The 27921-nt window shown below is 35.0% G+C and overlaps 1 protein-coding gene across 1 annotated transcript in view; it reads left to right on the forward strand.

The window, feature by feature from the left end:
* ABCE1 (ATP binding cassette subfamily E member 1) overlaps positions 1–18242 on the forward strand; it is a 29003-nt gene extending 10761 nt beyond the window's left edge. The window contains exons 4-18 of the mRNA XM_007496274.2: positions 1711–1808; positions 2845–2962; positions 3553–3690; positions 4063–4132; positions 4545–4641; positions 5740–5829; positions 11640–11761; positions 13497–13718; positions 14860–14919; positions 15005–15063; positions 15219–15329; positions 15408–15550; positions 15691–15813; positions 16651–16762; positions 17718–18242. Of these exons, the coding sequence (XP_007496336.1) occupies positions 1711–1808; positions 2845–2962; positions 3553–3690; positions 4063–4132; positions 4545–4641; positions 5740–5829; positions 11640–11761; positions 13497–13718; positions 14860–14919; positions 15005–15063; positions 15219–15329; positions 15408–15550; positions 15691–15813; positions 16651–16762; positions 17718–17765 (1611 nt within the window). The 3' untranslated portion in view covers positions 17766–18242. The remainder of the gene's footprint in view (positions 1–1710; positions 1809–2844; positions 2963–3552; positions 3691–4062; positions 4133–4544; positions 4642–5739; positions 5830–11639; positions 11762–13496; positions 13719–14859; positions 14920–15004; positions 15064–15218; positions 15330–15407; positions 15551–15690; positions 15814–16650; positions 16763–17717) is intronic.
* The last annotated feature ends 9679 nt before the right edge of the window (positions 18243–27921 follow it).

The following is a 27921-nucleotide window of genomic DNA, read 5'->3' on the forward strand; positions in this document are numbered from 1 at the left end:
TTTGTGAATTTCTTTTTAAACCCAAATATAAGATTTTACATTTATATCTATTAAATTGCATCTTAGATTCAACCCAATTCTAACCTGTCAATATCTTTTTGGATTCTAACTCTTTATCCAATGTATTGACTATTCATCTCAATTTTGTGACATCTTCAAATTTCACACAAACTTATGCCTTTATCCAAATCATCAAATTAAATAAAATTAACCACGGCATTGATTAAAATATTAAGCAGCACAGATCTCTAGGGCACTCATTTGGATCCTTCCAAGTTGATATCTGGCCATTAATGACTACTCTAAGACTAACCATTCGACCAGTTTCAAATACATTTAATCATTATTATCTTCTAATCTATATCTCCCTGTTTTCCACAAAAATAGGATGAAATGCTTTGTCTAATGCTTTTCTGCAATCTAGTTAAATTATATTTACAGAGTTTTTCTATAGCCCTCTCACAAAGGAAATAAGGTTAGTCTGATAGATCCTATTCTTCCTAAAGTCATATTGGTTCTTTCTTAGATCGCTGCTTCCTGTTCTAAATATTGAGTAACTATCTCTTTAATAAAGCATTCTAGAATTTTGCCAGTGACCAAAATCAAAATCACTAGCTTATAACTTACAAACTCTTTTCTCTCTCTTTTTCAAAATTGAAAATTTATCTTCTGTCTTACCAGGTCCAATCTAATTTTCAAGGAGTGACTTGAATGTGACTTTGCACAGCCTGTAGTAACTTGTTTAATATCCTTCTACTACCTTTGAGAGCCCTCTTGTAGGGCTTTCTTCCCCATTCTTTTCTCTAGAACTGTACCTTCTCCATTTCCATGATCTTTCAAATAACACTGAAAATGACCCAGCATTTATATCCTCTGATTACTTCAGTACCAGAGGATATAATTTATCTTGGTTAAGTAATAAGTAAAAAGTTTGTAACCAGGTACTTTTTGATTTGCTCCTTAATTCTCCAAAGTAACTTTTAAAAAAAGTTTGCCCTTTGCTTTCTTCTCAAATTTCATTTTGTACTTTAAGACTGCTGAAACTATTCTTTCAGTACTATGGTTGATCCAAATATAGTGCTGTACATTTCCCCAAAAATCTGACATCCAACAATTATAGATACAAAGATACGTAGTCAAAGAAAATATTTCTTAAGCACTTAATATGTTTTGGATACTGTGCTATGCTGGGAGGGGTTGGAGGGGTTGCAAAAAACAATATTTAAGTGTTTCTCCCTGCAGGGAGCTTTATATTCTAATGTGGGAAGGCAACAAGAGAGCTAGAAAGAAGAAAGGGGAGACAGATGAGTAAAGCATTTGATGCAAAGGAGTCTAGGCATGGGTGAAACATGGGATCTTTTCTAAAATGGTGGTATCAAGGAACAAATTGCCAATCAGGAAAGTTAACCAGTCATCAAGCATTTATTAAGTAAGTAGCCAGAGATTTTTTTAAAAGGGACAGGTAAGGGTCCAGGCTTGAGAGAAGCGAAGCACAATTGGGGGCTCTTCCTAAAATGGTGGTCTCTTAAGGGAAAAATCGGATAAGTACCTTAGGGCACATATTTCTTTAAGATGCCAAGCAAGGATAAGTCCAAAAGAGTCCAATTTTTGTCACCTCTAGTTAAAGGAGTTTTAATTTTTAAAATTGATAAATTGTATTTAATTTGGTAATGTATATTTTATAAGTGAATCCTTTACTTTCAATTACAGAAATGCCCTTTTGGCGCTTTGTCAATTGTCAATTTGCCTAGCAATCTAGAAAAGGAAACAACTCATCGATATTGTGCCAATGCCTTCAAACTTCACAGGTATATTTCAAACTAGCATTTTTCTTTGATATACCATAAATATCTTAAAGTAAAATGCATATGATTAAATTTGTGTAGCTTTCAGATACTCAGGGTAGAAGGAAATGGAAGAAAGGTTTGTTAATTATATGCCAGGTAGAAGAACCATAATGGAACTTTCTGAAAAATCATTTCATTGATTATATAGTATGCTTTCCAAATAATACATATTGATTTAAATGTAGTTATCTCTTTTTTTAAACCTGATTTGCATGAATTTGTTCAGCTTGTAATCACTTATTTTTAGTGTGTGTCATTCAGGAGATCTCAGACAAAGAGTTTGACAACTAAATTTTGGAGCAGCTTATAGTCATACTGGTGTGGGTATATTCCTTTTTGGTATAGGTGTTTGATTATATTTATTCAAGAGGATTGGTTATGAAATAAATGTTACATAAATTGAACTCAATCACTGAAAAATGTATATACAGTTCTTAATGAGATATTTTTTTTTCTGATTGGCACTTAGATTTTGAGTATGGTAGTATAGATTTGCTCATGAAAAGCTATTTCTCAACCTGCCAGTTCTAAGGACCCACTGCTGCAGGGTGAAGGAGGTGGAATGTCTCATTGATATGGCACTTCCTCCTTGTAAGTAAAATGACAGCCAGAAAGAAAAAGATGGGGGTGGGGGAGTCGCATAAACCTGCTATGTATAATTTTTATATATCAAAGTTGTGGTTTTTTTTTCATATTATATGTTAGGATTAAAATACATTGCATCAGAGTGATCTCTAAAAGAGTTGAATAAGTAAAATTTGGAGTTATGCTGGTCATTGATGCATTTCTAACAATTAACTGTAAAAATTAATCTTGGCTGTGTTTTCTAATTGTCAATAATAGCTGGCATTTATGTGTAGGTTTCCCTTTTTGCTTGTTACTGGACATAGATGTGTGGTGCAAATGCCTTAAAGTAGGTGATTCAGTAGTGGCTTATAGCTTTCTCATGACCAAGTATGTGCTTTTTTAGTATTAGCATTTTTATTTACATATATAGGTTGCCTATCCCTCGTCCAGGTGAAGTTTTGGGATTAGTTGGAACCAATGGTATTGGAAAATCAACTGCATTGAAAATTTTAGCAGGAAAGCAAAAACCAAACCTTGGAAAATATGATGTAGGTATTTATTCTCTGAACAATAATGCTTAAGATAATTTTGTTACCTTATTTTTGACATGATGTCTGTAATATTCGAGAAAATGAATGAAACTAATTTCAAATTTTATGAACTTAATGATTTTTTGATCATCTCAGTTATAACCTGTATTTCAGAGATTACTTGAGATTCATGAGCCTAAATCTTCAGTTTTATTAACCTATCAATTCCTATCGATACTCTCATTATTTAAGGATATAGAATTTAGAGCTAGATGGTGCCTACAGATCATACTTCTAGAACTGGAAGGGACTTTAGACTATCTAGCCTAACACTCACTCCAATCTTACAGATGGAAATACTGAGGCAGGGGCAGGTTATCTAGGTCCTTTGAGTTTAAATATATTGTTCTTTCCATAACATCACACTCTGTGAAGATAAAAGACAAAACATTTTAAGTATTCTGCTTTGGTGAGACCCCTATACACTTTACTTTGAAGAGACTTTAGTACCTATTTGCTGCTGCATTAGTTAAATCCTTTCCCAAGAATTGTGCTTTATAGTTTGAGTCACTGTGTTCAGAGGATCATTTTGTATCTTACTTTTCAAGGATCCACCAGATTGGCAAGAAATCTTGACTTATTTTCGAGGATCTGAGTTGCAAAACTATTTCACCAAGATTCTAGAAGATGACCTAAAAGCAATTATCAAGCCTCAATATGTGGATCAGATTCCCAAAGCTGCAAAGGTCAGTCATTTGGGAACAATTTGGTTCCCATAGTTATTGTTTTCATAAATAGAGGGCCCTATATACTTTACATAAAACTGTTTAACCTTTTAGGAGACACTGTATACAAACACACACTTCATTCTCTACATACCCACTTTTTTCATGCCATACTCATCTTTTTCACTTAATCCTATTTTTACTTATAGTTTTTTGGGGGTAGGGTTTATCTCTACTAGATTATAAGCTTTGATATGGCCCATTTTCTTATTATCCTTAGCACAAAAGAGTACCTTGCACATAGCTGAAACTTTATGTGTTTCTTTGCACATACCATTAACAAAGCATTTTAATAGATTTTTATATGTAAATATTTCTAATAATTTCCAACAGGGCACCGTGGGTTCTATTTTGGACCGGAAAGATGAAACAAAGACACAAGCTATTGTGTGTCAGCAGCTTGGTAAGTTTTTTTTTTTTTTATGTATTTGGAGCATTACAGAAAATACTACATTTTCAGTAGATAATATTGAATTACTTATGCTAATTAAAAACTCATTAATTCTATTAAATATATGTATTTTAATATACATCAAAACATGAGAAATTGGAATCCAAATTTGAATTTACCTTAGGAATATGATAATGAAAAAGAGGTCAGTGCCTTAGAATCAAGAAGGACCTAGTTTGATTCCTGGCCCTGCCATTCACTAACTGTATGGCTACATGCAAGTCATTTTTATTTATCTTTTCCAAGCATGTGAAACTAATACTTGAAACAAAGGGCTATTAAAAAGATTAAACTTTTTTCTATGTGTGTGTTAGTCATCTCATTATTATGTTAAATGTAATGGTTCTGTGTTCTTTTCTTATAGACTTAACCCATCTTAAGGAACGAAATGTTGAGGATCTCTCTGGAGGAGAGTTGCAAAGATTTGCTTGTGCTGTTGTTTGCATACAGAAAGCAGATATGTATGTTAATTTTGCATTTCTTGTATCTTAATTCTTAAGCTATTTTGCAGATATGTTTTGCTTAATATCAAATGAGATACTGTATGTGAAAGCCCTATGTAAATATAAGCCTCATATTACAGTAGTTTTTTTTTTTTTAAATGGGGAGAATTGCATTAAAAGTTATGCATTAGGAGGAAATGTTGAAGCAGTTAGATATCTATTTATACAAAACATACTTATTTGACAAATGTTTTCAAGTAGGAAGAAATGCCAACATGCTTCATACATGAAACCCCTAATACAGGCTGTAATGTACTAATACAATGTGTTCTAGAATTTTAATTTGCAAGTATATTGTTTGGTACTGGGAATACCTTTTCCCAGAAAAAGTGTTAAAATTATATTGTTTGTGTACCCAAGTTAATCTCCCGAAGACTAATTAACTGTAATGTAGTTACACTATAGTATAACTTGTGGTTATAAACAGAAGACCATGCTCTATAGGAAAAAGGAAAAATCAAAGTTTTGTTCTCTTTTCTTGGCATAGTCTGTTTTAGCACCTTCCCACATCTCTTTTTTTCCAGGCATCCATTGCCATCATGCTTCCCTCTGCCTCCTCCTACTTATGCACCTAGTTCAGTCTTTAAAAGACATCATGCTTTAAAAAATCATATTTTTACATATAAACACCCCTCTCCTTCCACAACCCCCATAAGACTTGCCATTTTTACCTCCACTTAAATATTGGGAGGAAAACAGTCCTATTGAATTAATTCACATTAGTGTACTGATACTCCTATTAGGGTAATCGGTTGTTTATCGCTAATTATTTAAATTTCAAAAATTATGGCAAAGTAAAATTCAAGTAATGCTATTTTGAGTCATTTCACTAAATTCATCCCTTCCCTTTTTTTGACTTCTGGATCCAACAAATTCTCTAAAAATATCCCCTCTTTTTTACCAGTGACATTTTAAGATAATACTGAGTAGGCAAGGGAAATTAGATAGGTAGACAACATATAGAGATATAGTTAGCTACCTATATCTATATACACATGTGTATTTTATAATTTCCATCTTTCAAAAATATTGAATATTTTTTTATTTTCTTTGTAGCTTCATGTTTGATGAACCTTCTAGCTACCTAGATGTTAAGCAGCGTCTAAAGGCTGCCATTACTATACGATCACTAATAAATCCTGATAGGTAAGTACTTGGTATTTAGTTGGTATTATTAGACACATTTTTTAAGGTTTGTGGGGTTTTTTTATTTGTTTTTGTTTTTGTTTTTTAACTCTAAGCTCCTAAAGATCTATGTACATCACTAAAGGATATTTCCATAATAGAAATTCCATGTTTGTATAAAATCACAGACTTATGAGGAAAAAAAACTCAAAAAAAAACACTTAATACCTTCCCCAGAGCACATATCCCTCAAAGTGCCATATATATATATATATATATGAACCTATGTGAACAAGTAAAGTTGAAGGGAGGAAACCATTATTTTTCTCCTAAGTGGTATTATTTTACTTCTTGAGTCTAGTGTAATAGTTTTCTTAAGTTTTAGGCTATAGAAATAAGTTGAATTTATACTTTGGCTAGCCTCAGATACTTTCTAGTTGTGTGCCCCTGGACAGATCACTTAACCCTCATTTCTGCCCTGTAACTAGTAGACAGTATTGATTCCAAGACATAAAGTAAGGGTTTAAAAAAAGAAATTAAGTCAGCTTGTGTATTCTGTAGCTTCATGGTGCTTTATGTGACAAGGAAATCACTTTAAAAGACTGATATATATTAATTTAAGTTCGCCAAGGAATGCAGCTATGTAATTCCTAAATGAAAACTCAAGTCAGCAGTCAATCTTTTATGGAGTTTAATTACAACAGGAGGAAGAAAGGAATTAGAGATAGAGAGAGAGAAAAGGGAGAGAAGGGAATAGGGCTTAAATACCCCTTCTGTTTAGGCTGGGCCAAAAGGCCCAAGCCCTTAGATAGCTGGGGCAAAGAAAAGAGATCAGTCCCTATTACTCACGTGTCCAAAATGGAGAAACGGTCTCAGAGGCCCCCACCTTCAGCTTCCTTCAGAGCAAGCTTCTCAGAGCACACTCCAACCACTCAGACAAACTCCTCAACCACCACCCTGAGTCTTCAGACCCCTCTCTCTTTAAGGAAACCATCCAAGTTGCCTCCCCTCAGTTCTCACATCTACCAATCACTGTCCATCAATTTCCCTGTGCCAATGTACCAAAGTCTAAGAAATTTTGAGGTTTACATTTATTTGAATTACTTCTGAACTTTCTTATCTCTCCTTAGCCACGCCTGCTTTCATATTATTCCTTTACCTGAAGAATAACAAAAATGCATTTAGTATAGACCTTTAAGCCTTAAAAAGCACTTTGATCACAATGGCCCTTTAAGATAACTAATGTAATTATATGTATCTCTCTATTGCAAATGTGGAAACTTAAGATAAACAACTTGTTCTTTGTCATAGTTAAGTGTAGAAACTGGATTTGGGCCCAGAACCTTGGGTTTTCATGTGTAGTACTCTTTCAACCATACTATTCTATTTTAATAGTTCTATATTATATGTCAGATCAAATCTAGATTCTTTATTCTTTTTCCAAAAACCTCTAATCTTAACCCTGAATTAAATTGTAAGCAGCTTTGAAAAAAGGCAAAAAGAGCTCAGAATAATATGTCATAGGAACTTAATTGTTTTCTAAATTACCCAAAGATATAAGATAGTTAGAATTATATCATTTTGTACTCGATAAATTAAGCAGCATTGAAATTCACCTTTTAGACATTTATGACAAAGGAGGTATTATAAACATTAATTAGTTTGCACATAGTAAGACCGTGTTGAGGGATATCTAAATCTGTGTGTATATGAAATAATGGTTGCAGGAGTGAAGGATAGGGATGGATGTGACTAGTAAAGGTTTTGACCATGGATTTGCAAAAGGAATATTAAATAGAGTGAAGATCAGGGCAGACTTTGGAAATAGGCTTATCCTCTCTTTGTAGATAGCCAGAGAGGTTAGATATAACCTATAGGTGCCAGTGACAGCCTTCTCAGAATAACATCAGCATTTTGAGGTTTGACAAAACACTGGAATATAGAAATGTTTGATCATCTTAGTATTCTGCACAGAAAGAAATTAACCAGTTTGGGGGGGGGGGGGGGTGGAAATGCACACAAAGAACCTGCAGCTTAATGAGTGATCAAGCTTGAGAGTCAGTGTAAATGGGTCCCTGTTGTAACAAGGGAATCACTTTAAAAGACTGATATATATTAATTTAAGGTCGCCAAGGAATCAGCTATGTAATTCCTAAATGAAAAACTCAAGTCAGCCGTCAGCCTTTTTTGGAGTTTAATTACAATAGGAGTAAGAAAGGAATTAGAGATAGAGAGAGAGAAAAAGGGAGAGAAGGGAATAGGGCTTAAATACCCCTTCTGTTTAGGCTGGGCCAAAAGGCCCAAGCCCTTAGATAGCTGGAGCAAAGAAAAGAGACCAGTCCCTATTACTCACGTGTCCAAAATGGAGAAACAGTCTCAGGGGCCCCCACCTTCAGCTTCCTTCAGAGCAAGCCCTCTCAGAGCCCAGGAACCACACCGACCAAAACCTCAACAACCACCTCCAGCTTCAGACCCTCCTCTCTTTAAGGAAACCATCCAAGTTCCTCCTCCCAGTTCTCCCATCTACCAATCACTCTTCATCAATTTCCCTATGCCAGTGGAGGCTCTAGCTTAACCCAGGACCGCCCAGAGGTTTCTGGCTTTTGCACATGTCTGTTGAAGGTTATATTTTCAAATGATTAAATCTTTACTCCTTTGCTACAGCCCTTTCTAAATCCTGTTAACTTGAGTATGGTAGAGATTGGAATAATTAAATTTTGATCTAGGCTGCAGCCCTTCCTCAATCCTATTAGGACTGAATAGGGTGGAGATTTATTCCAAGTATCTCCATTGTATCAATTCTAAAATCAATCAAGACTCAAAGAAATTCCTGTTCTATGCTTAAGCATAGGTCAAAGTCCTTTCCATTGTTCAGCAAAGGGTTTCTGTCCTAAAGTAATCTTAAGAAGGGAAGAGAAAGAACCTCCCATGCCAATGGGGTTCCCATTCCAATAGACTATCAGTAAGAAATTTTCCAAGTATGAAATATCCCAATGGTGAAATTTCCAACATTTATAAGTCTAAGGAATTTTGAGGTTTACACTGTTGCTGTTTGTTTTGAACTACTTCTTGTCGTTATTCTTTTCTGCTAATATAGATTGTTCCATAAAAAAGATGAATTTGTTGAATCCTATTAACTCCCTGATACCTATTAGCTTTAAACAATAGTGACTACCTCCTAATCTCCATTTTATTGTCTATATCATACATTTTAACAATTATATTCGTCTTCTTCAATACTATAAGTCTGTGATCTGTATGTACTACCTCCACTGATATAAGTTGCAACCCATCTACTCTTAAATACCCTATATGATATTTATATTTATCTTTTCAAAAACACTTCATAGAAGAGGTTGGAGGACTTTCTCTGATTCTTATAATATTTCACAGTTACCAGTGCAGTACTTGAGTTGTCCATCTAAAGCCCACTTCCTCTTCCAGTCACACATGTCCTGAATGATATATTTTTCCTCACTTCTTACAGACAGGTCATTGACAATGTGTTTTACCCTACTTCTACCCACTCTGATTATATCCATTGTGATTTAGGTCACCTCACATTTTTAATTCCTTTAAGACTGTAATGTACCATGACTCATAGCCAAGTAGCATTAACAGGAGAATTATCACTGCTATTAAAAGGATCAACTTTTGGGGGCAGCTGGGTGGCTCAGTGGATTGAGAGCCAGGCCTAGCTATGGGAGGTCCTAGGTTCAAATCTGACCTCAGACACTTCCCAGTTGTGTGACCCTGGGCAAGTCATTTAACCTCCATTGCTTTAAAAAAAAAAAAAGATCAACTTTTGCAGTCCATAACCTCTTAGGTTCATTGAAGTGTTGCACAGTTCTCATATCTCCTATTCAATTTTGGAGCCAATTAATTTTCTTTATACCTTGCATAAGATCTGGGTACTAAGTGAATAACTCAGTAAATCATCCATCTGACTTTTACATAATGTAATTTAGACACTGTTTTACTCATCCCCTTAGGTTTTTCTCATGCAAATTAATTACTAGACCGATATTTTGAATGATGGTATAGATTTCATTCAGAATGACTAGTCATATTCTCAGATTTGATGCAGTCAACATGATCTCTATATCTTCCTCTGCATTAATCTTTCTGTTTGAACTTTGAGCAGGATTTTTTCCGTGAAACAAATATCTATTAAAATATTATATCTTGTATCCCTTATTTTATTTTATTACATATATATGTAGTGTGTGTGTGTGTGTGTGTGAGAGAGAGAGAGAGAGAGAGAGAGAGAGAGAGAGAGAGAGAGAGAGAGAGAGAGAGAGAGAGAGAGAGAGCCAGAACATTCCCTGTAACAAAACTTAGCCTTTTTTTTTTTCCTGCAGAGAATGTTCTGGTTGATTTGTCATTTTGTTTTGTTTTGTTTTGGCAAGTCAACAAACAATGTTTAGTGTCAGCAGTGTGACTCTATAGACACAGTCAGCTTTAGGAAGTAGTCTATTAAATTAAAACCTACCTGTTGCCTTTTTATTTTAACCAGAGAGACTCTTCATATCTGCAGAGATCATTCTGATAGATGTGGGCCACTAATTTCTAGTATCTTCTCATTCTACATTTTTTGTTGGTAATGAGATGGGACTGGACCTGTGATTTTACTGGTAGAGGGAACTCCCATTGAGAAAGTTCACTCTACCAGTACTGACTGACACCTCTGCCATTTGTCATCTTGTATAATTGGCCTAATGGTACTGAGTTGAGCCCAAGGTCACACAGCCAATATGTCTCAAAGGTGGGTCTTAAAATAATGTCTTTTAACTTCTTAAGTAATTATATCCACTATATCATGCCACCTTTTTTTGGTTATGCCATGTCTACATCCTTCATTTCTAGTAGAATCTAGTAGAACACTTCAGAATATTGATATTCAAAATAATTATGCATTTTAAACCATACTGCCTTCAGCACTGGCTTCTAACAGCTATATTTGGTCTAGTCTAACCAGTCTTCTAGATTTCATCTTCCCAAATGCCATTTCCATTTCATCATAGAGCCTTTCAAAAATTGAAGTGATAGTTCTAAAAATACTCATAATGAAAGCCGTTTACTCTTAAGAATCCTGGCAGATTCTGTCTTTTTTAAGTGTTTCATGCATATATATCCCTCCTTTGTGGTACCTTCCATAATGCCATAATGCTGATCATATAGAATTATGGGATCTGGAGTAGAGAGACTTCAGAGGCCATTTAGCACAGATTTCCTCAGATGAGGAAACTGAGACCTGGGAAGATTGTCATACAGTAGCTGGTATAGAGGTCAATATATAAACTAAATTGAAAGAAAATACATTTTGTGATATAACAAAAAGAAAAATATGGAAAACTGATAATAGTATGTTGCCCCATCTTAGCAAAGAGACATAAGACTAGAGATACACTCATAACCAGTTCCTTGATTTTTTTTTTGTCTTGACTTAACTTTTTGGTTATGAGAGGACTTTGGTGGAGGGCGAAAGTCAGGAACAGGTGATTTTTTTTTTTAAGCACTAATAAAAGTTTTTAAGATAGTTCATCTAACTTGGGCCACATCTCAGTCTTGTAGAATGGTTTCCTCTTGATAAATCTTTTTAGAAAACCATAACCAAGTGATATATTCTCCTATATATTTGAATGATGAAGATGGTTGCACCAGACTGCTTTAAGTCTTTCTCTTTCAAAATGAAATTTCAGTTTTGTCTCCTAGTAATGGGTCTTATCTGAAAAGATTTGCTAAAGAATTTAAATATGATTATCAAAATAGTATAGAAAAGATTATGGAAAGTTAGAAAACTTAAACTGTTTTATGGTTTTAATTTTCAGATATATCATTGTTGTGGAGCATGATCTAAGTGTATTAGATTATCTCTCTGACTTCATCTGCTGTTTGTATGGGGTGCCAAGTGCTTACGGTGTTGTCACTATGCCTTTTAGCGTAAGAGAAGGTAATTATTTGTATTCTCTTCCACTAAAATAGAAATTTTTTAAATTCTCTAGCTTTATAACTTAAGCAGTTATTAAATACAATTTTTTATTCTTCAAAAACTTAGCCTTTTGCTTGATTTTTTAATAACTCAATAACATTTTTCACCTGAAACAATAATTATAATTTATTAGTCAACCAAATTCACATATAAACAGATGGGCAAATGGCTTGATATTAAGGTTCTTAGTTTGAAAGGACAATATCTTGAACTCAAATGTTGTCTCTGTGGAGTGTTTTTGTTTGGATTGTAAGTAAAAGTGATATATAATCTCATACTTGAAGTTATATATGATTTTGACTTTGTATCCCCAGCACAGTTCTGGAACAACTCAGAAATTTGCTGAATAAAATGCTTTTTGAATGATTTAGAAAATCACAGAATAATTTTAATTTTTCCAAGTATTATCTTTATAAATAGGTCATAGAAGTTCAGTTACTACTCTTGGGTTCATTTTCTTACAAATACTCTTATTCTTAATACAGGACAACCATGTTAGGCCTCAAATACCATTGGCTGAAGTGGGCATCTGTCTATAATATTAGTGCTATTAAATTTTAGAACTGTAAGCAAACATAATCAAGAAATATGCTTTCTGAAGACCCAGATTTAGTGAATATTTTTTATTTATTAAAGACTGATTAGCTACAGTCAATTTTTTAAAATGTTTAAAAAAGTGAATTTTTTACATTCTTGGAACTGAATTCTATAATTTGAGTAGTTTGGCAAATTAAACTGCATTTCTGAAGAAGAGGAAGGCAAAGATATAGAACTCTGGTAAATTTTCCCAGAATCTTAGAAGGAATTTTAAAAGAGTTCAAACTTACCCTTACATCTCAGTTGGTATCACTGAAGTAGTCTAAATTTGGAACTAACCTGGTTTGAAATTTTAAAATTAACATGTACATACATTTGGGTTTCTGGTTCTCTCTGGTATATGATGTCAGTTTTTAAAAATGTAATTTTAGCAATAGTTTTATACAAATGTTACCTTCTTTTCTCCTTGGTAAAGAAAATAATCTTCACCTCTCAATATAGCTATAAGATTAGTCTTTTAAAATATAAAAATAATTCACTGTTTTAAAATATAGCTATACATATATGTTAAGTGTAAATTCTATGATAGATCAGTGATTTCATCAATTGGATAATTCTGCCATGGATGCAGATTATAGCCCATCAAATTCTGCCCCCACATTAAAGGTTCTTAAATTATTTATAGATGTGATTATTGAACTTAATTTTGCCATATTGATCATTTTGAATAGAATTAGTGTTATATATATTAGAGAAAGTGGTTGTACTTGGAGTCCAAAAGATATGGATTCAAATATGTCTACAGATGCTTCCTGGTGATTGGCACAGATCCTTAATGGGTTTTTTTAGTAGTAAATTAATTCTTCCTTAATACCATCCCAACCTAATTACATCTAATTAGGAAGAAACTGTGAAGAAAAACTATTGAAATGTTGATATTATGTAGCAGAATATAAAAAAAATAAGTTTAGGAAGTTCTCTTTTTTTAAGATCTGGTCAATTTTTGGAACATGAATAAGAAAATGAGATAGTGTTATTTATTTTTTATAGTATTTATATATACTAGAAATTGATGTTACAATACTAATTGAAGCCTGCTTTCATGCAGAATTTTCATCTATTCTTAAAGTACTTTATTTTTTTTATTTTTCCCCAACAGGTATAAATATTTTCTTAGATGGTTACGTTCCTACTGAAAACTTACGCTTCAGAGATGCATCACTAGTTTTTAAAGTGGCCGAGACAGCAAATGAGGAAGAAGTGAAAAAGATGTGTATGTATAAATATCCAGGAATGAAGAAAAAGATGGGCGAGTTTGAGCTCGCAATTATTGCTGGAGAATTCACAGATTCTGAAATCATGGTGATGCTAGGAGAAAATGGTAAGTGTTATAGTTTATGATAATAAAAATCTATTGTACAACACACTTGTGATTTTAAAGTCTTGTAAGAAATATTCTTGTTACTGGGTTATAGGTCTGTGGGTGTGGGGGATTGGGTTGATCTTATGAACTCTGTTCGGCCAGTTTTTGTGTTGTTGTTTTGTTTTTGTTTTTTTGTAACAGTGTTACTTTAACTTCTCACTTAACATCTTTATCACTCAACCCAGTTTATATTCACATTTAAGAAAGAAACCTCTTCATTAAAAATAAGATACTTTTCCTGAGCTGAGTTTTCTGTGTATAAATTGATAGGGAAGTTATTCATCTTGGATACTGACTAGGAAATAATGGATAAATTGGTTGTTCAGAGGCAACCCAGCTTAAAAAAAAAACTCCATGTTCATCTCCATTTGGAGCATTCCTTATGTGAAATTCAGGTGAGTCTACCACTGTAGACAATTTTATTGCCAACATTTAAAGCATTAGATTGCCTTTATGAGAGAGTAGTTGTGAAATTAATTGGCTGGCAGACATGTTTTCCAGTTGCCTTTATGATTGGGGGAAAAAAAGCACAATCTTTTTCAATGTAATCTTAAGCCTTGAAAAAAGCAGATTTTCTATTTGTTGAAAAAGAAATTTAGTACTTTTGTTGTATTTTAAAAACTCACCTAATGTAGGTGTTTGCATTCTTGTTAAAGAATTTATAAGAAATAAGTTATTAAATAGAAGTGAATTTTCATTCAAATGATATAGTTCATTCCCTACATGAAAATCTAGGGAAATAATCCTGAGAAAACCAGAAGCATACTCTTATATACTCTTTATTTTAGATCTATATTTTGGTCAGAAACTTTCAATCTGTGGTGCTTCCAGTTTAGATTATGATTTTTTAAAATTATCAGGATTAAAATTCATTGAATTTTACTGACACTTGAATCTTTAATTCTTAAGAACAGTACAAATTTAAGTGTATTTTCTCTGAAACCTGCAAGATCCATACATGTCTGTATATGTTACTTTTTTTTTTACTCACCAACTGTCTGACTTGAAATGCTCAGTGTATATTTATTAGTATACTCACTAAAAACTTGTCATGAAATTCATATTTACATATTATCTTCCTCCCTTTCATTTTTGCCAGGTACTGGTAAAACTACATTCATCAGAATGCTTGCTGGCCGACTGAAACCTGATGAAGGAGGTGATGTTTCAGTCTTTTCCATTTATGCCCATTTCAAAATTGGCCAATAGAACCATTCTTATAATAGTTACTTTCTATATTTTAGGGGAGGTACCAGTTCTAAATGTCAGCTATAAGCCACAGAAGATCAGTCCCAAATCAACAGTGAGTTCTTTTTGTTTTCTGCTGATTAAAGGAAATCATTATTTATTTATAGATTTGTGTTTACTTTGCCATTGCCTGGACTGGAAGGCAACAGTTTAGACTTTATATGCTTTCTCTTTCTTTCTTTTTTTTTCTTTTTCCAAAAAATAAAACAGGGGAGTGTACGCCAGTTGCTGCATGAGAAGATACGAGATGCTTATACTCATCCACAGTTTGTCACTGATGTAATGAAGCCTCTGCAGATTGAAAATATCATAGATCAAGAGGTGCTAAGCTTTTACATTTCTTTCTCTTTTTATATATTGATATTATCACTTCATTTACTAAACTCCTTCTCTACACAGGTGCAGACGTTATCTGGTGGTGAGTTACAACGAGTTGCTTTAGCTCTTTGTCTGGGCAAACCTGCTGATGTCTATTTAATCGATGAGCCATCTGCATACTTGGATTCTGAGCAGCGTCTAATGGCAGCTAGAGTTGTCAAACGGTAAATTGTCTTGCCCATTAGAGTGTGATTCGCGGGTATGTGTACTCATACACAACTGTGCTTAACAAAACTTTGAATATGCTTTCTTGGTGCCTGTTCTGAAGTCATATTGAGACAATTTCAAAATCTTTTTGTTTTAGTTTCATTCTCCATGCAAAAAAGACAGCCTTTGTGGTAGAACATGACTTTATCATGGCCACCTATCTAGCAGATCGGGTCATCGTTTTTGATGGTATTCCATCTAAGAACACACTTGCAAACAGGTAAAAATTTTGGTATTTATGTAAGTTAACAAACATTCTTAAATGAATAGATGATTAATACTGTCATCTTCCCAGAAACTTATAAAGCAGATCAATCTTTAAGCTTCTTGGATTTCGCTGATCATTAGTTAAGAAAATAAAAGGCATATCCAGAAATAATAGGCTTTACCAGCAGACAGAACCAAGGCCACAAAGTTCAGGCCCACTGGAGAAAATTCTAGAATAATGGCACCTGGGAAAGACCTTTGTTTTACAAAACAGACCCAGAGTTGCCCAAGTTTGCAGAGTCTTTTTATTTATTTTATTTACTTATTTCTAATTCAGTATTTAAGAATGTGGAACAAGATCAAGTTTCAACTGTGCTCTATTAGACATAATAGTTTTCCTTGCTTAAATGAAAGGAAACAAATGTTGAAATTAGTACAATTTACATAATACCTATTAAATTTCAAAAATTTTATTATACATTTTATTTTACTTTAACGATGTCTAAATTAAAGCATGAAAAAAATTTTCTTTTTCCCTATCTAGGACCAGGTGAATAATTCTTTTTTTTTTCTCTCTCTCTATTGAATCCCTGAAAACATTGTTGAATTTGAAGATCTAAGAGATATTTCTCATTTGAAACATTTTGATAAGGCAATAATTGTATCTTATATATCTGGATGAGGAACATGGGTCTTGATTGTATCTAATCAAAAATAATATAAATGATTTTCTTTACAGGGTGTGACTTTTCTCAGTTTTCTTTAATCTCAAAAATGAAACTTATTTCAGTAAAACAATATTTAGCTATCTTCATCTGTGTAAAATTTTGTCACAATTTTTTTTTTCTAGTCCTCAAACCCTTTTGGCTGGTATGAATAAATTTTTGTCTCAGCTTGAAATTACTTTCAGAAGAGATCCAAATAACTACAGGCCAAGAATAAACAAACTTAATTCAATCAAGGTATGTGAGAATATTGTTTTGAAGAGGGTAATTACCTTAGTGTTGATAGTTAATAAAATTAAATGAAAAGAGAAGACCCAACAAATCTTTTTTTAAAAAAAAAATCCCTTGAAAATTTTTAGTTCAACTCTATTCTTTATTTTTCTACATTGCCTGAAGCACTTAGTGTTGGACATTCAAACATTGTTTGTCATTGTCTATTATTTTCATTAAATAGATGTTAGAACTTAATACCAAATACTAAGGTATTTGGGTTCCATTTGGGCAAACTTATTATTTTTGCTCTCTGTCCACAAAACCATATCAGTTCTCTGGAAAATGTCATGCCATTAGTTCCTAGCATTAATGTGAAGGCATCATGGCAAGTATGTCAACAAAAATATAGTCATTATTGAGCTATAGCATTATTGAGCAAAGGTGACAACAGATGTTTTCTTTTCTCATAGAAACAGAGAAAGACATTATTATAGTTAGGCCCTGATATTTAGCTATATGTAGTGCTGGATTTTGAGCTTCTTTGAGGATAATGGCTGCACATCTTAATAATCTCTGCCCATTTTGTATAGCATCACTCTCTTCTACATGTCTGACCAGTAAACATTTATTGAAAGTGTATAACTTTATAAAGGTATGTACACACACACAAGGTGATTTTTTTTTTAATGGTACATAATAGTGAAAGAAAGAAAAAAACCCAGGCAGAGGGTGAGCTTGTACAGGGTTGAGAGAGGTGATGAGGAAACAACTGGAGAGATCCCCAGAAAAGGAAGTTGCTAACAAGTTCATTTGCAAGAATTGCTTGGGGGATAAGTTAGATGAGGAAATGAATGTGGTTTCTTTGTTATTTCAGCCATAAGTAATACTATGATTTTAATTGGCAGACTATTCAAAGCAGGTGGCACATATAGATAAGAAAAGGAAATATACTGATTTCTTGGGTTCTTTTTTCCCATAGGATGTTGAACAAAAGAAGAGTGGAAACTACTTTTTCCTGGATGATTAAGCTGACTAAGAATATTGATAATACATTTCTACAACTAAATATAATCAGAATTTTTGGTGTATAAAACTTTAATCAGGTTTTAGAATGCCCCGTATAATCTGGAGTTTGAAATATGATTTCCTTTAACATCAGAAGCTAGTAGCGTTGTATGTTGTTATACTCTAAACATCAGACACTACCACTTTTCTGTACTCATTGACAAAGCCATTCTTTGTGTAATGTTCTAAGGTGAAAACATTTAAGTTATGAATTACCTCCAGATTTTGAAAAACTTATGGGGAGATTTTCAATATTAGTGTAATTTATTCATGTACCAAATGCTGACCAGTGTTTCCAATTTTAAAAATCTTAAAGGACTGTTTTCTGTACAATATGGTTTGCCCACGTATGTCAAGATATAGAAGCTGCTCTTATTTTAAAAAGCCAGTCAAAGACTCTTAAGGTGAGGATTTGATAAATAAACATCCATCAGAAGAAGTATAGTTTATGTCTTGTCTTACTTCACTGAATATAGTTAATATACATTTATAACTTCCAGAGCAGAATATTATGGTGGGAAATGGTTGTAATCCAGACATTATTTACTAAAACCTTTCTGGTGAGGCTTTTATAATTAGATTTGTATTGATTAAAAACCCCTGCAAAGCCAAATCATCCTGAATCCAAAAACCTAATACCAACTTTTCTACTGAATCATATTATGCTATTTTCATCTTTCAAACTGAATTCACATATTACAAACTTGTGACACATAATTTTAGCTGGACCTTTGTTGCTTCTTGACAATTATTACATAAAGCCACCTTTATCAGTGGCTTAATTTTTTACCCATAGCAACTTTGTTCCAGACTTCTCTCTCTCCTTGGACTGCCAACAATACTCCTGTCTCCAAGCTCCTAACATGTCCAGCCTTCCATTTTACTTACCATAGAAGCCCTTTCCTCTGAATTCCTTAGACCTTAATCCTTCACTTCAAAAAATCACCTCATGAATGTGCCCATTCAGTAAAGCTAATCTTTTTACCATACCATTCCCCCGCCCTTCTCCAGAATTTCCTGGTCACCCTTCCTCTCACCATTCAATTTTCTTCACTGCTTTCTTTCCATCTATCAACAAATATGCCTTAAAAAAGATCTTCCCTATAACTACTTGCCTACCATTCTATCTCCTCCACTTCACTTTAAATGTGAAGTAGATCACAAACATTGCATGTGTCAGATTTATTTGATGTGTTCATAACTTAAGTTGTAACTAAATCTCTTGGTGGTATGCCAAGTGCTTGCAATATAAATGCAAAAGCTGACAAATGCTCCCAAGAAACTTAAAGGAGGAGAAAACAGTCATTGGGAAAGATGTTTCTGTCAAGAAAGAAAGAGTGGAGGCATAGGAAAATCAGCTGGTTTGGCTTTTCTAGATGCTGTGGCAGTGTTACTGTTCCCAGGGCAGGAAGTAAAAGAGGAGGAAATATAGTCATGGAAGGAACCTGCCAAACTGAAGCATGCTGGATGACTGTAGCCAGATAATATTAATGTAAGGAATGCCCTTTTTTTTTTTTTGGCTATAAGAGATAATTTTCTGAAACAGAGCAAGAATGTATTGAGAAATGAAGAAAAAAAAATTTTTAATGTTAAAACTTTGTGAGAAAATTGAAAACTCTTTTTTTAACTTAATACCTTTACTTTTTTTTAATCACTTTCTCTCCTATCTGTTTCTCTTAAGGTTACTAGTAACCTAATGACCCAATTGAATGGCATTTAAGTTCTTATCCTTTAGAGATTGATACCATTTGCCAGTGAGATGGAGGTGCACTTACATAAACTTCAGAGGCACTACATATTCTTGCTGCTTTTTTAATTGCTCATGTCTCTTGGCTTCTTATCCTCTTCCCTGTCTCTTACTTCAGTGTTTGAAAGGTTTGTCTTTGACCTTCCTCTCCTCTGTAGTCTCCCTGATAGTCATACTGTGGACTGGAACTGAATTCCATTCCCAGCTCTACCATATACCAGATGTGATCATGGACAAGTAATTTCCCCCTCTTGGCCTCATTTTTTTACCCAGATGTTAGATGAGAGCATAACTAGATGACTTCTAAAGTCCCTTCCTTCTATCACAGTGGTTCTCAACTCTTCTAATGCTGTGATCCCGCAATACAGTTTCTCATGTTGCAGTGAACCCAAACCAAAAAGTTATTTTGGTGGCTACTTCAAAACTGTAATTTTGCTACAGTTATGATTTGGAATGTAAATACCTGATATGCATTATGTATTTTCATTGTTACAAATTGAGAGGTTGAGAACTGCTGTTCTAGATCTCTGATCCCCATACAAATGACCCCAATTTTTACTTCTAACCCCTTCTAAGCTGCAACTTACAATTGCAGCTTTACCTCAGATTCCAGTCCAATGCCATTTTTCCTAAGCCTCATCCTTGAGACTTGTCTATTTTCACAGAACCACTATTTCCATTTGCATATTTCTGAAATTCATCCCATCTGTGCTGTTGCGGCATTTACACTAGTGCAAATTTGACTATACTACAGTAGATGAACGTGTTTTCCTACCATAACTGCTACAGTGATCTTTCTTAGAGCAAGAGCTAGTCATCACTACACAAAAATATTAAATAGTTCATATCGCCTCTTGAGTAAAGTTCTAACTTCTGCCTAGCTTTAAAAGCTAAGAATTTGGCACCTTTCCAGATTGTCCTTTCCAGATTGTTTCTCACAACCTCTACTTTACTTTAACATGCCTTTGGCTCTTATTTCTCTCCTTCTAGATACCCTACACATACTATAAAAGCCAGCTCAAAAAGTGCTTCCCCCCCCCCCCCAAAAAAAAACCTCTCTTCACTCCACACACGGAACTTTGTTTTTAAGTTAATGTACTTACCACATAATACTCTGTACATGCATACGTACCCCCATGTGGCCAATGAAATTAGCCAAGTGCCTAGCATAGTACTTTACAATATATATCTAATGTTTTTGATATGGCGTCTTTGTAAGTAGCATATGGGTTTTTTTTTTCATTGTATATGGCACTTAAAGGATTATATATTACTTTCTTCATATCGACCCTATGTGACAGTACAAATCATTTTACTAAATAGAAGGTAACCACACTTGCTTCAAGTCATTAATTTAGGCCTATTAATAACACTGTGCATTATACTATTTGATAAAATATGTAATTGAGGGATGAAAGGGAAAAAATGACTAATAAATAGTATTCCTTAAAAAGGCTTATGAACAATTTAATTTTGATTCTTTATGTAAGAAACTGCAAGAAATAAAGTCAGCATACCATAGAAATAAAAGTTTAAGCAAATGATGTAAAAAGAAGTTGGCTATGGGACAATAAATATAACTTTTGGCACCCAGTTTTACTAACTACTGACATCCAATATTTTGAAGGCATTAACAAATTGTGTTCAACTAAAATGAAGCAGCCTATTTAGGATCTCTTTTTATAGAATGTGTTGTGAGCCTAATCTGACTTACTTTATTTACTGATCTGTAATAAAGTTTTAAAAGTTCCATCATTCATACTCTAGCTCTAGCCTCCAATTACATTGTTCTTGTTTATATCATCCACTTATGAATCTTTCGAAGGTATAAGTTATTTCAGTGCTTCTCTAACCTTTTGTCACAACAAACTAAATGTCAATAAAGCCAAGACTCATGAAAAAAGGACAAGGGAAATCAACATAGCAAGAATTTACCTTGCGTGAAGCTGTTGAGTATCAGTGATACTAAAGCAAAATGGCCCCTTCTCTTAAAGAGCTTGCCTCCCATCCAGCACAACCAACATATCCAGATGAGTTAACCCAAGAGAATTTTAAAAGGAGAGCACTACTAGTAAGGAAGCTCTGCAGCACTTTCACATTGGAGGTTAACATGAGCTGAGCCTTGAAGGAAATGCATTCAGAGTATGGAGAAGAGATTTCCCAAAGGCACAGAAATATTTGGTTCAGGGAATACCTAGGAAGTTTGGCTGGAACACAGCACGTGAAATTGAGTGAAAATAGCTAAAACTTAAGGTTTACAAAGCACTTTACACAAATTTGATTTGATATGGAAAGCACCTGGAACCCATTCTTGGAGGACTTTTAAAAGCAACAAGTTAGGGAATTTGTATTTTGTTAAAATAAACATGTAAGTTCAGATACAATGAGGTAGTTTTTTTTTCCAACCCCATATTCCAGGTACTCTTACAAACTAGTTGAGACCAAGTTAATACTAAATCAAAGAATTCATGAAAGGCTTTTTAAAACTGGTGAGATGAGTACTGAAAATGTCAATTGTTTGCTGTAACTCCAGATTTTTTAACCAAATTTGAAACTCCAAACATATATAGTAAAATAAAAAGCTAAAATCATTTAAAAACTAAGCACTGTAGAGACAGGAAAATTGAGTCAGCCAAGCCCGTTTTCAAGGAACACTGATCAAACTCAAATGCTTACACTAATGGAAGTCTGTATACTTTTGCTGATTTAATAAGAAAAACTTAGCTACAGGACAAAATTGCCACCAGTCTGGTGTTGAGGGGGAAAGCGGGAAGCTGGACCTGAACCCTGGCCCTGATGTCCTTCCTATCTGAAGGATAATCTCTAGCAAATCATTTCACACCTGTCAGTCTCTGCATCTCTATGATGGAGGTAGTAATACTTAAGACAATGTCTCATGGTATTTGTTGTAAACCAAATACTATCAACACTGGCATTAAAATACCTCCTTGCCATTTCGTATTGACATTCATACTCTAGTTACTCTATTCCAATCAACCAGATTCATGTACAGTATCCTAACTCCCACCTCCTTGCTTTTTTTTTAAAATAACCCTTACCTTCTGGCTTGGAGTCAATACAAGGCAGAAGAGTGGTAAGGGGCTAGGCAATGGGGGTTAAGTGACTTGCCCAGGGTCACACAGATGGGAAGTATATGAGGTCATATTTGAACCCAGAACCTCTGGTCTCTAGGCCTGGCTCTCAATCCGCTGAGCAACCCAGCTGCCCCCCTATCTCCTTACTTTTGTGCAAGGGGTCAATCCTCTATATTTAAAATTCACTCCTTAGGATCCTTAGCTCCCTTGACAGCACTTCCTCTAAGAGATCCTCTCATATAGTTTGGTACTTACTTGTGTGTGTATCTTCTCCATTGCCAGTAGAATGAAGACTTCCATTATTTGTATATCCACCATATTGCAGAGTTGACACTAAAGTTAAATCAAATTGAGCCTAAGACACTATATACATTCATCTGAGTTTTTCAACCCTAAAATTAATCACAACATAAAATATCTCTAGTTCTATGGTGTTGAGACCAGCCAGCACCAGAAATTGGCTTTGAAAATATAATAGCTCATTTTACAAACTCAGCAATGCAAACTTAAGAATACAGGCTTGGCCATTGAGAAACCTGAAGGCAAAAAATATATATAAAATGAAAATTTTACATTATGTACTAAACCCATCCCATTTTTCCAAGCTATAAAATCAGTCACACTTATTCTCCCTCTGAAAAGCATTAAAGGAGTCATTATGTTGTTTTGCTCCAAAACATGAGTTCCAGCATCAGTTTTGTCCTGGTAGTTTTTACCTGTAACAAGTTGTGTCCTACATTATCTTTACTGATACTTTACATTTATCATTACTGCATCTCTTTGTTTCATCAATGCTATTTAGGCCCCAAATTACAAGAGCTCTGGCAAGCCTAAATAAAGTTGTAAAGTGCATAAAAGAAATACCTTTTAAATAATGGAGTTCACCATTATGAGCATTTTTCAGCTTACACAAAGTCTTGGGATGTATTTTGTCATGTAAAAGGTCTTACAGTGGTGCAATTTGTCAGGTACAGTGGACAAAGGGATTAATTGGTAAAGGTACCAAAGGTCTAACACCTGAAGTGGCCACAGGAAAAGGTTTCTCCAGGCAAACCTTCCCTACCAAGAAACTCCATTCTATTTCATTATTTGAACAAGACTTTGGGAATTCTTTTGTGTCTATTTTAAACATTTATTGGCATTGTTTTTACATCACTTGCATTTCCTATTGTTGCCTTTCCCTTCCTCCTCTCCCTTATTTAAAAAAAATGAGGAATGGGGCAGAGTTGAACAAAACGTATCATAAGTTTGATGTATCTCTTGTTTCACACCGACTCCCAGCCCTGCAAAATAGGAGAGTGCTTGCTCCTTGTCTTTCCTTTGAAGCTGAGATGTTCATGTTCTTGCAGTACTGTTTCATGTGTGAAATTAGTTTTTCCCCCATTCCCATTGTAGTTGTTTCCATTGTTTTCCTGGTTCTTCCTACTTTGTATCAGTTAAGTGTGTGGGGGTTTTCTACAGCACAGTAATATAGTACATTGTTTCAATTCTTTTGTTAAATTCAATAAAATTTCCTTTATCCATCTCTTCTGTGGACCAATTTAGATTGCAATCTGAGCCTGGGAACCATTGCTCTAAGCTTCCCCGACTCCCTTTTCCAGTCCCACTACATTGGGACAACACAAAATGAATGTTATCTCCAGGTACCAGCCCATCACCTTGTACATTTTATATTCTCCACTAAAATCCTGTTCCACTGCCAAATCCAACCTCGCCACTGGACATTTACCTTCAGACAAGTGAATTACAGAACAGCAGGCTAATTCAGGAAATCCACAGAGACACTTCAGAAACCATTGACTCAGACAAAAATACACCCAGCTTTTAAATACATAACGGAGGTAATCTTGGGTTCTTCAAGACTGACATTCAAAAGCAAGCACTGTGAAGGGCTTTAATCATGGGCCCTGTCAGAGATTAGGGGCATTCCTTCTCTATATTAACATAAGTTAGTTAATACTCATTACCCTGAAAGATTTAAAGCAGGTGACAAACTTGTTTCTGGGCACTGGATTTTATGAAGATACTTTAATATAGCAAGGAATCTGCTGGGACAGAACCCATATTGAAGTCACCCATTTTTTTGAAGCAAGCGATTCTAGTTTTTGTAGAAAAGGATAATGTGACACTTATGGATCTATTAAAAGCTTGCTAAAATACAATTTTTGCTTTATGATTTATAAAACAAAATGGCAGTTGATTGGGTAGACATCTGAAAACATTTTAGTTCATTGTGACTGTGTTTATACCATTCAGATATTTGATTTGACCGATGGGGAAATTCCACGCAAGAATTTCCCACTCCTACTTGGTAGGCTGAGGTTCTCATCAGGATTTTACTTGGCTGGCTGTTTTTCATTTATCAGGGTATTCTTAAAAATATGGCATGAACTGCATCCATGAATGGGTAAAATCCACCATTTTTAAAAAAATTATGTAACTGATAAAATCCACCATTTTTAAGGACTGAGTCAGGTAATCATTACTGGCCTCTAGCCTTGCCAATGGACTGTTCTAAAGCTGACATTTACCTCCAGAGACAAGGGACTGTAGCATACTAATAATTCAGGAAACCCAGCAGGGAGTCACTTAAATCATTGGCTCAGATGAGGATACAGCTAGCTTTTAAATACAAATATACCCTTGAGGCACTGATACCTTTCTAATATAATACATTAGCTATTAAACATGCAATCTGTTTATGTTCTGGGCTAGGCCCAACTCAGGCCAGTTTCCTGGTATTTAATATTGGAATAAAACAAGACGTTAATAGGTAATTCAACAATTTAAAAAAATGTATCCTTAACCATAGCACAGGAAGGATATTCCTCGAGGACCCTGAAAGTTGCTTCTATTGAGCAAAGCTCCCTGCCTCTTGAGTGGTCCATCCTGGTCCTTAAAAGAAGATCTAGGGAGGACCTGTGATTCCTCAGTGCTGTCAGAAGTAAAGTAACCAGAAAGTAACCCAAAGGGCTTGACCTTGTAGTTTCCAGAGCCAATTATATATACATATGTATATCCAGGTAAGTCTCAATATCTCAAAAGGAAAAATCAGCATATAAATCAGGTTTGAGAGTGAGGAGGGTTTTCCCACCATACCAGACACTTAGTTGGTAAAGTCCTTCAAGGGTTCTAGAGGAACTTCCAGCACTGAAGTGATTTTAGGGCCCTGACCTTAGTATTTAAAAAGTTTAAAATAGAACTAGAAGAAAGGGAAAACCAAGTAAATAGCAAAAATAATGCAGCAATCCCCCGAATGGGGCTAACTGAATATGGTTGAATGACAACTAGAAATTCCAAGCCTTGCAACCACTCTCTGAAAAGGCCAAGTCCCACATCAAAACAATTTAATATTTGCCAATTCCAGAAGGTCTCTCAAGTGTAAAAAAAAGAAAAAAAGAACAACAGGAATATTAGGGCTGCAGTGAAGACAAAACTTCCTGCAGTCACCTCTTGTCATCACAAGAATTGTCCGGTACTACCACCCAATTAACGCCCCCTGGCCCAAAAGCTAGGTTCTTTTCCAGCCCCCTAAGTGGGAAAGAAAACCAAATCTTTGACCCATTCAAGGCTAAAGGAATGTTCTCTTCGGTGTAGGTATAGTCATACCTCCCCAGGTACTAAAAAGCAAGCCTGCACATCCTGTTTTTCCAAGTGCTCTGTGCAGTTGTTCGGTGACCAACTGATATAGTACTGGCAGCCAGCTTCAGAATTATTGTAAGCAAAGAGCTACACTGCATCTACTTTTGCAGGCCCACTGTTACTGGGCTTCCATTTGGGTCAATGTGGCTATTAAAATTTCCCATCTGTTGGGGGCAGCTGGGTGGCTCAGTGGATTGAGAGTCAGACCTGGAGACGTGAGGTCCCAGGTTCAAATGTGGCCTCAGACACTTCCCAGCTGTGTGACCCTGGGCAAGTCACTTAACCCCATTGCCTAGCCCTTACCACTCTTCTGCCTTGGAGGCAATACACAGTATTGACTCCAAGATGGAAGGTAAAGGTTTAAAAAAAAAATTCCCATCTGTTATCCCCACATTCCTGTGCTGGGGGCAGTCACCTTCTACCTGGCCTAGGCAACACAATTGCACTAACTAATCCTGTCCCATGTGGAGTTTACCCTGGTCCCAGTATCACACTTCCCAGTCCCCCTTCCAGGTTGGGGCAAGTAGCACTCACAGGCATTACCCCGCAAGGCTGTGTTCAAGGGTGTCTGGCCACCAACTCCTTTTGGGTTCTCGCTTGTAGGCCCAGAGAAACATCTCTCCAAACTTCCCACACCAATCTGCTGGAGGAGCAACTGGTACATTTGTCCTTAATCCCCATTTCCAGAATCATCTGAACCCCTGGGGAGAATTTCCTTTAAAGTTCACATTTACCTCAGGGTCTCTGTATCAGTTCCTGATGGCCTCCCAAATGCCACAGAATGTCCCATGCAGCTCTTCACATGTGTCAGGCCAACTAAAAATTAGCCAGACAGTCTATGGCATGGAGGATGTAAACCTACACTCACCAGCCAATTGGCCTGGAGACCACTTGCACCCTTCAAGTACAATTTAGACCAACACTTTGCCAGTTTACTTTCTATCTTTAAGGACTGAGAAGCAATTAACATCTCTAGAGGAACCTCCAAAAGCAGAGGCAGATTCAGGAGGTTGGGCCCCAAAACACTCTTCTGTAACTTTCAATTGCTATGTCCTGAACTCAGGCCTGTTCCCTGGGAGTTTAAATTGGAACAGTTTATATTGGAACAAAATGATAAAAATCATAGTTCACCTCGCAGTTAACAGATATGGATCTAGCTGGGAAGCTCTCCAATTTCTAGAGTTGCCTATCATGGTCTACCAGCTGAGTCTCTAAGAAAGATTGGAGGTCCTCACACACCCAGGACATGATGTCAACAGTTTGTTCAAATATCAAGGACGATTTCTACCTTAATAAAAAAACTAACAACTTACACAAATGCAAGATATTGTGCTACTATTAGCACTAGGTACGAATCTTCCCTAATAAATGATTTAAGATTCAAGTGAGTCCAGAATTTTCAATGTGAGCAACAAAGTTAAAAACCAAGACATTTTATTATGTATTGCAACATTCACTAAAACAAAACAGTTCATTACTTTTGTAACTTCTTTTAGGATCTAGTCAAGTTGTAGGCAAGAGAATAAGGCTTGATAAATACCTAACTCAATGCCACAATTTCTTAGGACAAACTGAAACTAAGGATATAAGTGTGAATATTGGAATGGATCTGTTGTGACCTTATTTTCAGTTAT

The sequence above is a fragment of the Monodelphis domestica genome, chromosome 6 (assembly GCF_027887165.1).
Source record: "Monodelphis domestica isolate mMonDom1 chromosome 6, mMonDom1.pri, whole genome shotgun sequence".
Taxonomy (NCBI): Eukaryota; Metazoa; Chordata; class Mammalia; order Didelphimorphia; family Didelphidae; genus Monodelphis; species Monodelphis domestica.